At 43.0% G+C, this 15337-nt stretch overlaps 1 protein-coding gene across 5 annotated transcripts in view; it reads left to right on the top strand.

Moving 5' to 3' along the window:
* The window catches only part of usp45 (ubiquitin specific peptidase 45), a 40474-nt gene extending 29490 nt beyond the window's left edge, over positions 1–10984 (top strand). For 3 of the 5 annotated variants that reach the window (XM_035379075.1, XM_035379065.1, XM_035379083.1), the window contains exons 10-18: positions 2585–2666; positions 2936–3027; positions 3459–3515; positions 3767–3901; positions 4336–4927; positions 5883–5980; positions 6084–6170; positions 6311–6452; positions 8040–10984. In XM_035379075.1, the coding sequence (XP_035234966.1) occupies positions 2585–2666; positions 2936–3027; positions 3459–3515; positions 3767–3901; positions 4336–4927; positions 5883–5980; positions 6084–6170; positions 6311–6452; positions 8040–8170 (1416 nt within the window). In that variant the 3' untranslated portion in view covers positions 8171–10984. The other 2 variants (XM_035379093.1, XM_035379104.1) reach the window with 2 other exon arrangements.
* The last annotated feature ends 4353 nt before the right edge of the window (positions 10985–15337 follow it).

Raw genomic sequence — 15337 nt, 5'->3', positions numbered from 1 at the left:
CAGCAGTACGCTCCATAGTCAGAGTAACCCTGCCCTGCTCTCTCTCTCTCTCACTACCTCTCTCTCCCTCTCTCACTCACTCTCTCTGTACCTGTATGCCTCTTTATCTCTAACTGTATCTCTCTCTACCTCTCCCTCTCCCTCTCTACCTCTATATCTGTCTCTGCCTCTATCTGACTCTGTTTAGTGAATATAGTATTTCCTCAGAGGCCTGTGGATTTTTTGCTGTTAAGCACCAAACTCTCCATCTCAAAGTCAGTTTGCTGTTAGAGTTAGTGCCAATGGTCACCACCTTAAATCTTCACCCAGTGCTCTGTGGGTCAGTCCCAGATGTGCTTTACCCCGTGGGTTACTCTGGAGTCTGTCCCCTTTCTTTAGTTATTAGATTTTTTTAGGGGCGGTTGTAAGAGGTTGCGCTGGTCGCTGATTAGGGTCATGCGTGATCGTGTCTGTTTGCCTGGGACTTCGGAGGGCAGGGGGCGGGAGGTGGTTTACTGAGGCTTTTGACCTAAATAGCCAGTCCAGTGTGTTCAGCACAACTGTGGGGTGACTGGTCACAGCCATCATGAGAGGCCCATGACCAATTATCTATTGATTGGTACTGGGGCCGAAGGAGTGAAAGAGGACAGTGGAGCCGGTCACTGACTGTCACTTCTAATTAAGACACACACACACACACACACACACAGATACACACACACACACACACACACACACACACAGATACACACACACACACACACACACACACACACAGATACACACACACACACACACACACACACACACACAGATACACACTGATACACACACACACACACACACAGATACACACACACACACACACACACACACACACAGATACACACACACACACACACACACACACACACAGATACACACACACACACACACACACACACACACACAGATACACACTGATACACACACACACACACACACACACACAGATACACACTGATACACACACACACACACACACAGATACACACACACACACACACACACACACACACAGATACACACACACACACACACACACACACACACAGATACACACACACACACACACACACACACACACACACACAGATACACACTGATACACACACACACACACACACAGATACACACACACACACACACACACACACACACAGATACACACACACACACACACACACACACACACAGATACACACACACACACACACACACACACACACACAGATACACACTGATACACACACACACACACACACTGATACACACACACACACACACACACACAGATACACACCGATACACACACACACACACACACAGATGCACACACACACGCACACACACACACACACACACACAGATACACACACACGCACACACACACACAGATACACACATTGATACACGCACACACACACACACGCACACACACACAGATACACACACTGATACACACACGCACACACACACACAGATACACACACACACACACACAGATACACACACTGATACACACATACACACACACACACACACACAGATACACACACTGATACACGCACACACACACACACAGATACACACACTGATACACACACACGCACACACAGATACACACACTGATACACACATACACACACACACACACACACAGATACACACACTGATACACGCACACACACACACACAGATACACACACTGATACACACACACGCACACACAGATACACACACGCACACACACACACACAGATACACACACTGATACACACACACAGATACACACACTGATACACACACACACACAGATATACACACTGATACACACACACACACACACACATACACACACACAGATACACACACATTCACGATTGCCCTCACTTCTACACGTCCCATTCAACACATTCTCACCCAGTCTTGCATGCACTAACACACATATGCACACTCTCATATGAACAAACACGCATGTTCACCGGCAAGTATATACTGTACATTACACATACACATATTCTCTCTCTCTCCCATACACGCGCTTGCACAAACTGTTTAGAAGTTCAGTACAAAACAAAGCAAAAATAAACCAGTGCTTTGAAAATTTAGTCATGTCAGGGTAAAATAATTTTGAATTAATGTCTAGAAGAAAGGTAGACATAAATTCATTATTTTTTTGACTAGTAAATTTCCGTAGCATTGGATTGTTTTAGTATTATGACAGGTGTTGGTTGAGTAATTGCATTTATGTGAAAGTCATTTTATTCCTTCAGTTTTGTGGTGTTGCGTGTTATACTGTATTTTATCAGCAGATCGATATATAGTGTATAGATACGTATCATAAATAGATTTCAGTATGTATACATTAACTCAATATGATATTTCCAGGAAATAATTCAACAAAAATGTCTTGTCTAAAAGCATTTCAATTCGATATGGTATTTCACTGCAATTAAGGGCTCCAAATATAGCATCCAGCAAAATATGCATGTTGTGGTAGTGTAGGGCTATTTCTCTGCATCATTTAAATGTTTTATTGTTTATTATGTTCTATGTCTTGCAGCGTATCAAAGCAGGTATCCTAAAATCGTTCAACAATCCGACTGAGAAGACGGCCGATGAGGAGACCAAACGCCAAGTGAAAGGTTCCCCTTTACCGAAAATACATGGACCAACAGCGCCATCTGGTGGCTGCGCCCAGCATGCAGTACCTTTGACACTGACACATTACCAACTTCCACTACCCACGTTGAGACTAGCTTAACTCTTCTTTGACTTATTGTGTCTTGTATCGATTTCCTTTTTTTTTCCTGCTATAACTTTTAACTTCTAGCCACTGATCTTTAGCAAAGAAAATGATGCTGCCGTCCCCTGAACCCCCCGCAGGTCTGAATCGATCTTTCTGTCCTTTCAGCGTACGGGAAAGAGGGGGTGAAGATGAACTTTGTGGACCGGATCTTTGTGGGAGAGTTTACCAACACTATTATGTGTGAGGAATGTGAGCATGTAGGTGTTTCTGAACAGCCGCGCTGGTGCATGGCCTTTATGGGCATGTACCTGTTATCGTCATTTATGGTTCCCGTTCTGTGTACTTCAAATGCCTCACAGCTGAACTATTCATAAAGTTTGTTCAAAATCCCATTCAACTAAGTCTCAGCTAACTTATATAATATTTGTAAATGCTCAAGCAGAAGTAATTCACTTCTTGCTTTTCCTGAGAATCCCATTGTCCCCAGTGACTTCTTTTTCGTGACTTTGTAAATGCAGTACAGTTCTGTGTTGTCATATCTATGAAATGTAGAGACATTTCTGATATGTAATAATCATTTCTGTATTTGGATTTCATGGTTATGTTTACAACAGCTGACTGAAGTGCAGCTGTTGATGATGGCATGTGTGTGTGTGCGTATGTGTGTGTTCTGTGTACTACTGCATAGATTTCAACAGTGAAGGAAGCGTTCATTGACATCTCTCTACCCATCATAGAGGAGAGGGTGAGAGAATTGCCTTTTATTTTTAAACATACAAGAACTATGTAAATGCTGAGTTCCTGACTCCCAGGTTTCTGTTTGCATTGTAGTTTTTTGACCATGTCCTGTGGCACTTTATGGCTGTACTTTTTGTGCTTTTGAGAGTGTATGTCAGTACTTCTGCAGACTGTAATAGTTGACAGTACTTCCTGCGCATTTGACAGTTTGTGAAAGTATTTCCTGTGCCTGTGACAGTGCTTCCTGTGTTGATCCAGATTTCCAAGCCTATGAACCCAGGAAGAACCAGCAAAAGTAATCGTGAACTGGACACATTGATCTCCCATAGCAATGACACACATTCTGCACAGCTGTCACATGGCAACAAGAACAGCAGGAAACCGGGAGTACAGGTAGGGGGCGCTCTTTGCCGCTCACAAGACACCTGTGGCTTGGTGTTTGTATGCAAAACAGTGGAATATTCGCTTTGACAGGGCAAGCACAGTGTCTGTGTGTGTGTGATATAAAATCTTTTAGATAAAATGTAATATTAGACAAAAGGAACCTGAGTAAACATGAAAGCATATTTTTAAAATTATTATTTCATTAATTAATGAAAAAAATGTGTTGGACAATTTGTTTTTCACATGGGTGATTATGGGTTTTTGATAAATGGGTTTAAATAAATTAAGTTGTTAAAATGTGTTTTGTGTTCACACAGTTTCCCATTATCTATTGCATTTTGTCTCAATAACTGAAAGCTTTCAGTGTGACAAATATGCAGTAATAGAGGAAAGAGGAAGGGGGCAGATGTACCTGTGCATAAGACAGTGTGTTGCTGTGTCAGGGTGGGGTGAAGCAGCAGGCCAGGAGGCCCTCTGGGGGCCCGGAGGACAGAGGAGGAGGGGACTGCGTCTCCAGCCGGGCTGAGGAGGAGTGCAGCGGAGCGGGGCGCGGCGTGGGGGGGTACAGGGACACGGCGCTGGGCAGCCAATCGGAGGGCAGCGAGAAAGACTCGGGGCCGCAGGACAGCAGCAACGACGCGGACAGCGAGGCGTCGGAGAGCGAGAGCGTCCCGCGCCCCGCCCCCTCCCCTGCCCCCGCCCCCTCCGGCAGGCCCCACCAGGGCGGCGCCGTGGAGCAGCTGGTCAGCGCCGTGTCCAAGCTCAGCCTGGTCCACGCCCCCGGGGAGCCGCCGCCCGCCGGCCACGCCCACACCCATGGCCGCGCGGAGGAGCAGGCCGACGCCCCGCGCGAGCGCCACCACCAGGGGGCGTTCCAGGCCCTGTCCCACAGCTACACGCCCAGCTCTAAAGAGTGCTCTGTGCAGTCCTGCCTGCACCAGTTCACCTCCGTGGAGCTGCTGATGGGGAACAACAAGCTGCTGTGTGAGAGCTGCACGGAGAGGAGGCAGAGAGCGCGGAGGGGCGGGGCATCAGGTCAGCATCACCCCGACACACGGCAGCGGCAGTGCTGAACTAGTACACTGCAGCCTGCTTCTGAGTGTATCAGCTGTAGGCATAACCTGGACTTACTGATGAAAGAACAAGATGGAATTGTTCCTTTGCACTGTAAAAATGTGAAATAGCTGCTCAATTCACGTATGATACAATATGTATGTGCTGTACATATTATGTGTGCTATACAATATTTATACAATCTGTTAATTCCCTGTAATAATATATTTTTTAGATATTCAGCATCAGTGAGCTAATGAAAGGCATCTTATTTTAAAATGTCCAATATCATGCAACCTCACATAAAATGTTCAAGTAAAACAATATGACATACACTGTATGTTCTTCAAAATTGTAGCAAAAAGAAAAGTTCTTTGCCTGCTTGAATCCTGTGATAGTCTTAAGTTCAACCAATGTCAAGCTGCTGAGGCTTTTAACGTTTTCCAGGCTACGCTCAAACGGCCAAAATGGTGAACATGAGGGGGGCTTAAAATGAACGCAGACTTCCCATGCTAGTTTGAGCGCTTAAACAAGTACTTTATATTTGTTCAACACTGGACAAGGCTTTTCAAGTAACCTTGTAATGTGATTGCTGCCAAATCGCATAATGTTGCGAGTGAAACCTCTCAGACAGATGCTATTCTTATGAGCAGGTTGCGGTGTAGTATGTTGAATGAGTTCGCAATCACATTGTCACTGCAGTAAAATCATAATACTGTGCTCTTGTGCTATAAAGTCCCCGTTACACAGTCACATTCACCCACAGCCAGAAATTCCTCATGTAAACATACTCCCAACAGAAACCAGTGTCTTCCTTTATTTCTACCCCACCGTATCATTCAAAGTGCTAGAGCTCTGTTTAAACTGCATTGTTTTACATTGACTGTGTTTACGCACTGTTGTCTCATGTTCGCTGTTTGTGTTTGTGGGCCTGCAGAGAAGAAGACGGAGAAGGTGTACACCAGTGCGCGAAAGCAGATGCTGATCTCCACACTGCCCCCAGTGGTGACTTTGCATCTCAAACGCTTCCACCAGGTCAGGAAACATCCTCTCCCGGGTCCATTTTGGCTCTGGTTGTTATCTGATTATGATTGGCTGCACTCTGCGTACTCAGGCCGTGATTGGTCCTGTATTTTAGGCTGGAATGAATCTGCGGAAAGTGAATCGACATGTAGATTTTCCCCTCGTTCTGGACCTCTCCCCCTTCTGCTCGGCTACTTGCAAGGTACTGTTCCCCCGTGGAAACATTGTTTCGGTCATGGCCACTGCCTAAGTCTTATTCTGTAGGATGGTGTCGTGAGTTTCTCAGGAAAGAGAATAATTAATGAGATACAGGTGTGAGAATGTTTGTGTGTGTCCTGGCAGAACATGGTGTCGGGCGAGCGGGTGCCGTACAGCCTGTACGGCATCGTGGAGCACAGCGGGTCCATGCGCGGTGGGCACTACGCCGCCTACGTCAAGATCCGGCCGCCACAACGGAGGGCGGAGTCGCGCAGGCACCTGTCAGGTGAGCGTCCCAGAGACGGAGAGAGAGAATGGGTGGAGTCAAGGTCTCAGAGAGAGACTGGGAGAGCTTAGCCTGGCTGTGGGACAGCAGCCTCTCCACAGTTGCCCTGATGACTAAATCACAAGTTGACCAGCAGAGATACGCTTCTTCACAGTGCACACAGGGGCTGCTTGGTTCTCTGTGCTTTATTATATATTTTTAGCTGCAACCGCAGCTGTATAGCTCTGTCTGTCTGTCGGTCAGTCAGTCAGTTGGTCGGTTGGTCCACAAAAAGTGTCCCATCCCGTAGCGGCCACAGTTTTTGCCCCAGGAGGCTGAAATTTGGCATGGACGTTGGTCAGGACTGAAGGTCGAGCTGAGTAACTTTCAAGGCCGATTGACCAAGAGGGGGCGTGGCGATGGGTGTGGCCTATGACAAAAAAGCGCATAACTCCCAAATGGATTCACAGATTTGCACAAGATTTTGTGGAAAGTTTGGTCATGAGCCAAAGAAGAGGTCACGTGTTTGTGTGAGGGTGTGTGAGGGGGCGTGGCGATGGGCATAGCCTATCACAAAAAAAAAGGCATAACTCCCCAATGGATTCACAGATTTGCACAAGATTTTGTGGAAAGGTTGGTCATGAGCCAAAGAAGAGGTCACGTGTTCGTGTGAGGGTGTGTGAGGGGGCGTGGCGATGGGCATAGCCTATCACAAAAAAAAAGGCATAACTCCCCAATGGATTCACAGATTTGCACAAGATTTTGTGGAAAGGTTGGTCATGAGCCAAAGAAGAGGTCACGTGTTTGTGTGAGGGTGTGCGCGTGGATGCGTGCACACATGGATGCGTGCGCGTCTGTGGTCGCAGCTATTGCGGATCTGCGCTTGTTAGAATCAAGTTTCATTTCTGAGCCTTCGACTCATTTTGCTGGTCTCATTTTTACTTTGCGGAGTTCACACTGTTGAAGTTGTGTGGCTCGTTGTCTGTGAGAGTGGACCCTTATTCAGCCATGAAGACACTGTGGAGGAGAGCCAGATGCTCTTTGGAGAGCTACATATATATTTTCTCTCCTACTCAGAGAGAACACACAACAGCTCAGCACAATGAAAAGCTATTACTGTGGAGCCAGGCTGGTGTCCTCAGGGGTAATCTGCTAGAGAATACAACTTGAGGTAGCATTGCTGGGCTGGCTTTTATAAGCACAGAATGGCTCTTTAGCCTGACTCAGGATTCTCAGGAGGAAATGTGAGCCACTGGCCCTCCACCCATGTGTTTCCTTCTCTCCTTTTGTGCTCTGAACATGAAGGCCTTCTATCCTGGGGAGACAGGACTGCAGTGGTGAAGTACTGGTCAATGCTAACAATTGTATTTGGCATGTTCCTCCACCGGGTCATCCTCCACATCTTCCTCCGTATTTAAACCTGTTTGTTGAAGTTTCAGTTTAGGTACCCTGGCACTTCATTGGAGATCAGTCCTCCTGTTGTAGGCTCCTCCAGGAGCCTACAACAGGAGGTGTAGCAGTGTGTAACCGATGTAGCAGCGTGTAACCGATGTAGTAACGTGTAACCGATGTAGCAGCGTGTAACCGGTGGTTCTGTCCGTGTTCCAGGTTCGAGGGAGAGCATCGCAGCCCCACCCGGTCAGTGGGTGTACGTGAGTGACACCACCGTCCAAATGGTACCAGAGTCCAGGGTCCTCAACTCTCAGGCCTACCTGCTCTTCTACGAGGAGCTGCAGTAACTTCCTTCTCCTGAAAAGGTTGGGGGTGTGCACATCAAAGCATGATGCCGTGCATGCTGGGATTTCCAGTCCTCCCCCTGCCCCCCACTCCTACAACGGAGCAATATTAGGCGCATGTATGTGCATTTCTCTCATTAATTATGAGCCGTTGCGGTTGCTTCTTCATAACACCGAAAGCAGCATACTGTATATGGAAGAAGAAAAAAAACAATAGCAGAGGAAACTTTTGTAAAGTTTATTTATATTTTACAGTCTGAAGTGCTAAATATGAACATTATAATATTTTTTGTAGAAAGTACGCGTGCGTGTTTATTTTTTTAAGTGTGAATGCCAAAGATTTAGTGAGCAGAAGAGTGAGAGAAAAGAAGAACATCCATAAGAAGAGTGTTATGAGTCCAGTGCCAAACGGACTGTGTTCTGATCCGGGTCTGACCTGGTTCTGACCCTGTTCTGAGGATGAAATGGGAGGCCAGACTGTGTCCAGCTGTAGGTCTGTTACAGGTGCTAGGCTGCGTTCACAGTGCACCTGAAGATGGTTTGGTTCTGCTGCTCTGCCTGTTCTACGGTCAAAACCACATAGAATGCAGATGGCACTGCTGTAGTGAGCACTCTTGCTGGAAGCTTCTTATGAACACAGTTGTTAATGAACCAGAGATTATAAATACAAGGCACCATATGTGGTCTTCAGATGTATTTGAATAACTAGTAGTAGCTGCACATTGCATTTATTTTATTAGCAACACCAGCAATAAAGATGCTAGGCGGCATCTCTGATTGCTTTGTGAAATCTACAGTACAAGCATTCACGTTTGCTCTTGGACTAGTGCATCTATTACCAATAACAACAATAAGAGTGTTATAGCCTGCTAGTAAGGCTAATTTTAGATTAGCCTTATATTGAGCACTACACAGGGTTATTCATCCTTTATGTTAAATGGATATGTAATTCTAAATGCCTGAGCCTAAAAACTGTTCATCCAGGTGATATATAGATCAGTGTATGCTGTAAGCCAGTCCCAAACTTGATCATCCTGGAGCCCCATAAAATGACCAATCAAATGATTGACTTTGGAAAGCTTACCCTACATCAACCACAGGCTGGTATGAAGTGGCTGTTTAATGCATTAGTGCATGGAAGCATGTCTGAATCATGTCATATCATGGATCTGTACAAGATGCACGTATTTAATAATTACAGCCTTCATACTATTGTTTTGTTTTATGAACATCTAAAATCTATATCATTGACAAAATATGAAATTAGAACAGAATATTCTGAAAAGGAAGTAATTGTCCATTTTGCTGAGGACTTGTCCTGAGACTTCATGGGAGGATTCCATTTTGTATTCCACTCTCTATGGTGATCACATAAAATAAAAGAGAATCATGTTCTTCAGATGTTATACCCAAGTACACAGTAAAGGTGTGGTGTTCAAATACAGCCCTGGACAATGAGGGTCATATCTTCTGTCCCTAAGTGAAATGTTTTCCTGTGGTGTCACGTACAAATGAACTGCCATTTGTGTCCATGGTTAGTCGGGTAATTGAGTGGCCCATCCCTGCTGTAAGTCACACGTGTGTCCTAGCACAGTCTGGAGCAGGTTTCTGAAATGGCACAGTGTGTGTGGAGCGGTGCGTGTGAAGGTAGCCCCAGAGCCCCTGCGTCCTGAGAGCAGAGAATGGACATGGAGGAATCCCATCCGCTCATGCAAGGACTGAATGCCCTCTCAGTGACTTTAGCCAAGGCTGTCTCTCTTTCTTAGCTTTTTAATTTCCTTTTTTTTGTTCAACGTGTTCCTTTAGTGCAAAGACCGAGGACAGAGTCAGGGATCAATCTGAACCTTGATCTATCAGAATGAAACATGCATTTTTATCCCTGGAAAAAAATGACAAAAATGTGTTGCATTCTTGGTTTTGCTTTGAATTCCTTTAAAAGTCACTCTTCAAAAATGAAATTACATGCAGTGTCATAAGTAGATATAGAATAATAGTTTTCTATTATTCTGTTGCTTATCTGTTGCACTTTTTAAAATGGAAAATTATCCACCAGTGGTATAGATTATTGGATAAAAGAAATGGTTCAAGAATTTTGCATATTTTTTCTAGAGCAGCATGTCATAGAATTCAACATCAGCATCATATTTTAATATGACAGAAAATGTTATTTATGTATTTAATAAATAATTATGGTTTGCAGAAGTCAACATTTATCTTCAACAAAACATGTTTGAAAGTGTTTGCTCTCTAATCACAATGATACTGTTCAATATAATTGAAAACAGAGACTTGTTAGCCTGCAGCTAATTACTGAAGTATTCAGTGTTGCTGACCTCATTGATTTCTGATGAAGAAGCTTCTTTAGTGTACTGTGAAAAAGAAGGTTTTTAAGATTACTTCTGTTTGAACTGTCAAACGGTTCTACGTGTGAATACATAAGTCAAAGGTTAGGATGGCTGATCTGACCTAAGACATCAAATTAAACCTAGAATGCTTCAACCTACTAAGGTAGGAGTTTGGCTCAATTTATTTTTAGGGGAAATGTCACAATTATAAATAAATTACATATCCTGTCAATGAAAGCAATTATATTAAAAGCAATTATATTTAGCAATTATATTACAAGTGTGAAATATGCACCACAACTATGGTACCTTACTCGCCTCTGGCCTATCCTGACCCAAACGGTTTCTGGTTGAATATGTAATTATAAATTTGAAGAGTGATCTTTGTGTTCTAATTTTAGGATAAGTTAAAAAAAATATTAAGATATTAATTTTTTAAAATAAAGAATGTAAGGACTACAGTGTGTGAGAAGACCAGTGTTGTACTGAGTTTGTGAATCATCCTGTCCCCTTGTATGCTTCTTTGGAAACCTACACGAGATGCTGCGTTGTGGCACACTTGAATGTCAGTCGTCTCTGGATTCGGGGGAAGAGATGCACAGAGACGTATTCTGACTTATTAGCCCACGCTGTCACGCCCGATCGCATGGTGCCATTTCCCCGGCCGGTGGGTGGCGGCGATCCGCGGCGACGGCGGGGAAGGCGCCGTTTGGGAGCGGACACGGAGCTGGTGAAGAGGAGGTGGGTGTGGATGAGGGAAAGGGCAACGTCAGAACCATCCCGTCGGCTGCCACGCGTGTGTGACACCCCGATCAAGCCCGCTCTCGCGTTTAAGTTGCGGTGACAAACCAAAATGCTGAAATCTCTTGGAACGTCTATTTTTAAAAGCGGGCCTTTGCCCCGCAGGATGTTTTCTTGAAGGTTAAAGATGAAAGATTTAATCTCAGTAATATGAGGTCTGGTCCCTCAGTCAGTGTGAACATGAAAGGCGACAGGGGGCCTCTGTCCCCAGAGTGTATGTGCGAGACCACTTCTCCTTCCCTGCTGTACTGGTCACTGCTGTCATAAGAGATCTGGTTAGGAATGCTCATCTGCCTACGTCCCTGACACATTAGAAATAAGCAGGAAAAATTGGCTTTTTTTTTTTTTTTTTTACACCAGTGTGCCCCCCGCCCCCCTGGCAGGGCGCTTCTAACAAGTTTGGTGCCAGTGGATGCAATGTGACTGCTTTATTCCATGTTAAGCTGAGAAGGTTATTTTTTTTTTTTAATAGCTGGTGATCTCCTTGACGGTGTCAGTCTTAACTTATTGTCTGGTGGTACCACCTGACAATAGGTTAGTGGTCACTGTGGGAAATTATAATTACAGTTACAATCACTTATCAGATGTAGTTACTGTATACAGAATGACATACAGAAATATGTTACAGCAGTTGGCCCGCCATGCACAACTAGAAGATGGCCAGTTTCAGGCCTTCTAAAGATTGATGTCCTCAACCTCACACTACTGACTACAATACAAATGCCGAAACGCTTATAGGGTGTGTGCTGCAACGTGTAGATGATTGATCTCCAGACTAATGATGTCAGAGGAATGCACTCTAGTGGCTACACAGCATTTATTGGAGCACTGGAGGGGAAAAGTATGTTAAATAGATTTCATTGGATGTTTCTCAGTTCCAGGATTGATCATCATGTACACTAATGCATTAATTTGGTTTTCTGATCTTTCAGTTAAACCAGCAGCAGTGCAAAATATTTCAAACCTGTACATTTAATTGGGCCAATAATAATGTGATGATGCCACACTCAATGTTAAGATGTGTGTGGGAAATGTCGTGTTTTGTTTTTAACTGGGGGAGTTCTGGGACAGAGGCAAGAAAATCTTTTCAAATATTGGAAAGAATGCTAAATTAAATTTCTCTGTTCCAACAAACTTGATGCACAAAAATACCTGTTTATATGCAATTATGGACATACATATTCAGTCACAAAGTTTGAACCTTAGGTTTTTATTTAATTTCACTTTCAATTTCATTTTATGTTTTAAGCCATTACATTTTTTATTAGCCTACTGCTGCAAGTCATTACATTATTATGAATTGCTTTCTATATATCATTCATTTGGTCTGGTGATATAACTGCTTTTTATGTGTGTAGGACAAGGACACTCAAATCTGGCCCAGTAGTACTGCTGGTTTTCTTTTCTACCTCATAGTTAATTCTTCAATAAATGCCACTGATTGGCCAGAGATTTAACTCATCTGGGATTCCAAGTTTAAATCAGTCCTGATTAGAGGGGTAGAAGGAAAACTATTATGACTGGCCTTGAGGGCCAGATTTGAGTATCCCTGGGGTGGGGTACTTCCCACAGATGAAAAAATAATGGTATTGCACAACACTATAAAATATGCTGAATGTACTACACTGAATGCAGCTAGTGACAGTGTGGGATCATTTCTGTCTTACATTATTAAGTGGCAATTGACTCATCAATGTGGATGACTGGGGGTGTGCGCTCAAAGACAGCTCTACTGACCTCGTGCTGAGGGATGACTGAACTACAGGTGAGGAAACTAATTTGGGAAAATATGGAGAACCGAGTCATTACATATCACTACCCATCCCATCTCTCACGCCAGCATGTAAGTGGGAGATTTTGAGGAGGTGAAGAACTTGCTTGACAGATGTGTAAATTCAGCCCTTGTCTACAATGATGGCAATAGCATTCAAAAATCCCTACCAGTTGGCAAGGCAGAACTGCTGTTTTACATGGGTCTTCCTAGTGACATAACCGTGCCTGATAGGGATAACAAAATCTTAACCTGGCCAGGGTTTACAGAATAAGAAATTTCATGCAAGGTTACAGTTTATACAGTTGCTATGTGACATGCTATTTACTCAACTCAACAGTACTTTAATGTTTCCTGCAACCTATTGACATTTATTAGACCTACTGTTGACTAATCATCAACATTGTGTTTTAATTATAATCGTTATTAATATTAATTTTTTATTTATTAATAATTTAAGTACATAGTATAATGAAGTGTGTATTCAGCAAAACTGCACCATTTTCTAAATATTTTTCACAGTCCTTTTATGCTTGTTTTGTCATTCCCCAAGACATCAAAAACTCATGTATATTAGTTGTCTTACATGCAAAATATGAAAACAATTTTTTCCACATTTTGGGTGTTATTTTATGTGAAAATTAATTGGTGTTTTTTAGGCATTCAACAATGACAGAAGGCATGAAGGTTTGCAAGTTATGGCACAGACAGCTTGCTGTATATGTGCCTAGTGCCCCAATGGTACAGTCAGCACTGAAAATGCTGTCCTTGTTAGAAGGCAGCTGCCTTCTCTGTCGATCCCCACAAAGTCAGTTGCCTTCAAAGACAGCTGCTGTTGTGGGCACTTTCACAAATGAGATTATTTATTTTATTTTTTATATGTCCAATTAAAAATCGGGACCTAATTAGTAATAATATATTTCTTTAAGTAAATTAATTGAACAGCACATTCTCCTTTTCAAAACTATTTTATTCATTTTCATATTCATTAACAATATGCAATAGTGTAGAAACATTTAATAACATTGAGCTTTTAAGATAGAAAATTAATCGTGAGGATATTGTGATTATAGCAGAGCGAGTAGACAGAAGTGGGAAAGCAGCATTTATGTGGAAGCACATGTTGCCACGCTTCTTTCTTGCCTTTTGAAGTGATCCCGACTCCAAATATTCCTTTAATAATGCAACTTCCTTTCATGAACCACTTGGGCAAGTAGTCATGCATAGCTACAAGATCAACCCTGCCCTATCTCTTAGCTTAAGAGTCTGTCTCAGCGGCTTTATGAATAGGAAACGCTTAGCTGAGGACTCTTAGTGGTAAGATAAATGGCCATGAAAGGTCATGCTGAAACAGGAAAGAGCCATCCCCAAGCTGTTGCCCCAAATTTGGAAGCACAGAATCGTCTAGAATGTCATTGCAGTAAGATTCACTGAAACTAAGGGGCCTACCCCAAACCATAAAAAACAGTCCCAGACCAAGGGGTGTCCATATACTGTTGGTCATATGGTGTACATTTAATGTAAAAAAAGAAAAGAAATTAAAACACATATTTTGTGCAAACATATTCTTACCACTTTTCCGATGTGGTTCTCGCCAATACAGCCAGAGCAAAATTAAGTGTACTTCCTAAATTTGTGGTCACATGACAAAAAATATACAGCTACCTAAGCTCCATGAAGCTAGCAACAATTCTACAAAGATCACGTGATATTTTTTGTCAATATAAAAGCAGGGACAAGTATTAGTTGATAAAGTTGCATAGAAAGTTTAATCAAAACACTGGTTTTGGGTGTCTTTTGGTTCATCTTTAGTTGATGATAACTTGGTTTTCAGGTTGAACAGACATTTAATAAAGGTTACACGGCATTATGTTCTTATCTTTTTATTCAAGTGAGAATGCATGGCTTCATATTCTATTGTTGACATTATTTATCTATGTTTAGCAATTTTGCATGCTTAGCAATTGCGAATGCTTTTGTAAAAGGAATCATTTGTTTATGCTTAAGATGAACTAAGAAGATCACAGTTTGTTATCAGTATGCTATATACCGGCCTTTTGCTTTGTGTTTAATGCCAAATACTTGTTTTTGCATTATTTTAGGTGTTGTCATGTAGGACTTTTATTATGACACATTCTGGGACGGTCCTCCACGAAATTGTGGCAGCTGTTTCTAGCTTCACACTGTTGTTGCCAAGATACAGGGGGTGGGTCAGCTTACCCGATAGCTCATCTTACCACACTCTCCTCCTAT

Source organism: Anguilla anguilla, chromosome 1 (genome assembly GCF_013347855.1).
Source record: "Anguilla anguilla isolate fAngAng1 chromosome 1, fAngAng1.pri, whole genome shotgun sequence".
Classification (NCBI taxonomy): Eukaryota; Metazoa; Chordata; class Actinopteri; order Anguilliformes; family Anguillidae; genus Anguilla; species Anguilla anguilla.
This window is presented reverse-complemented; position numbering and strand designations above follow the sequence as displayed.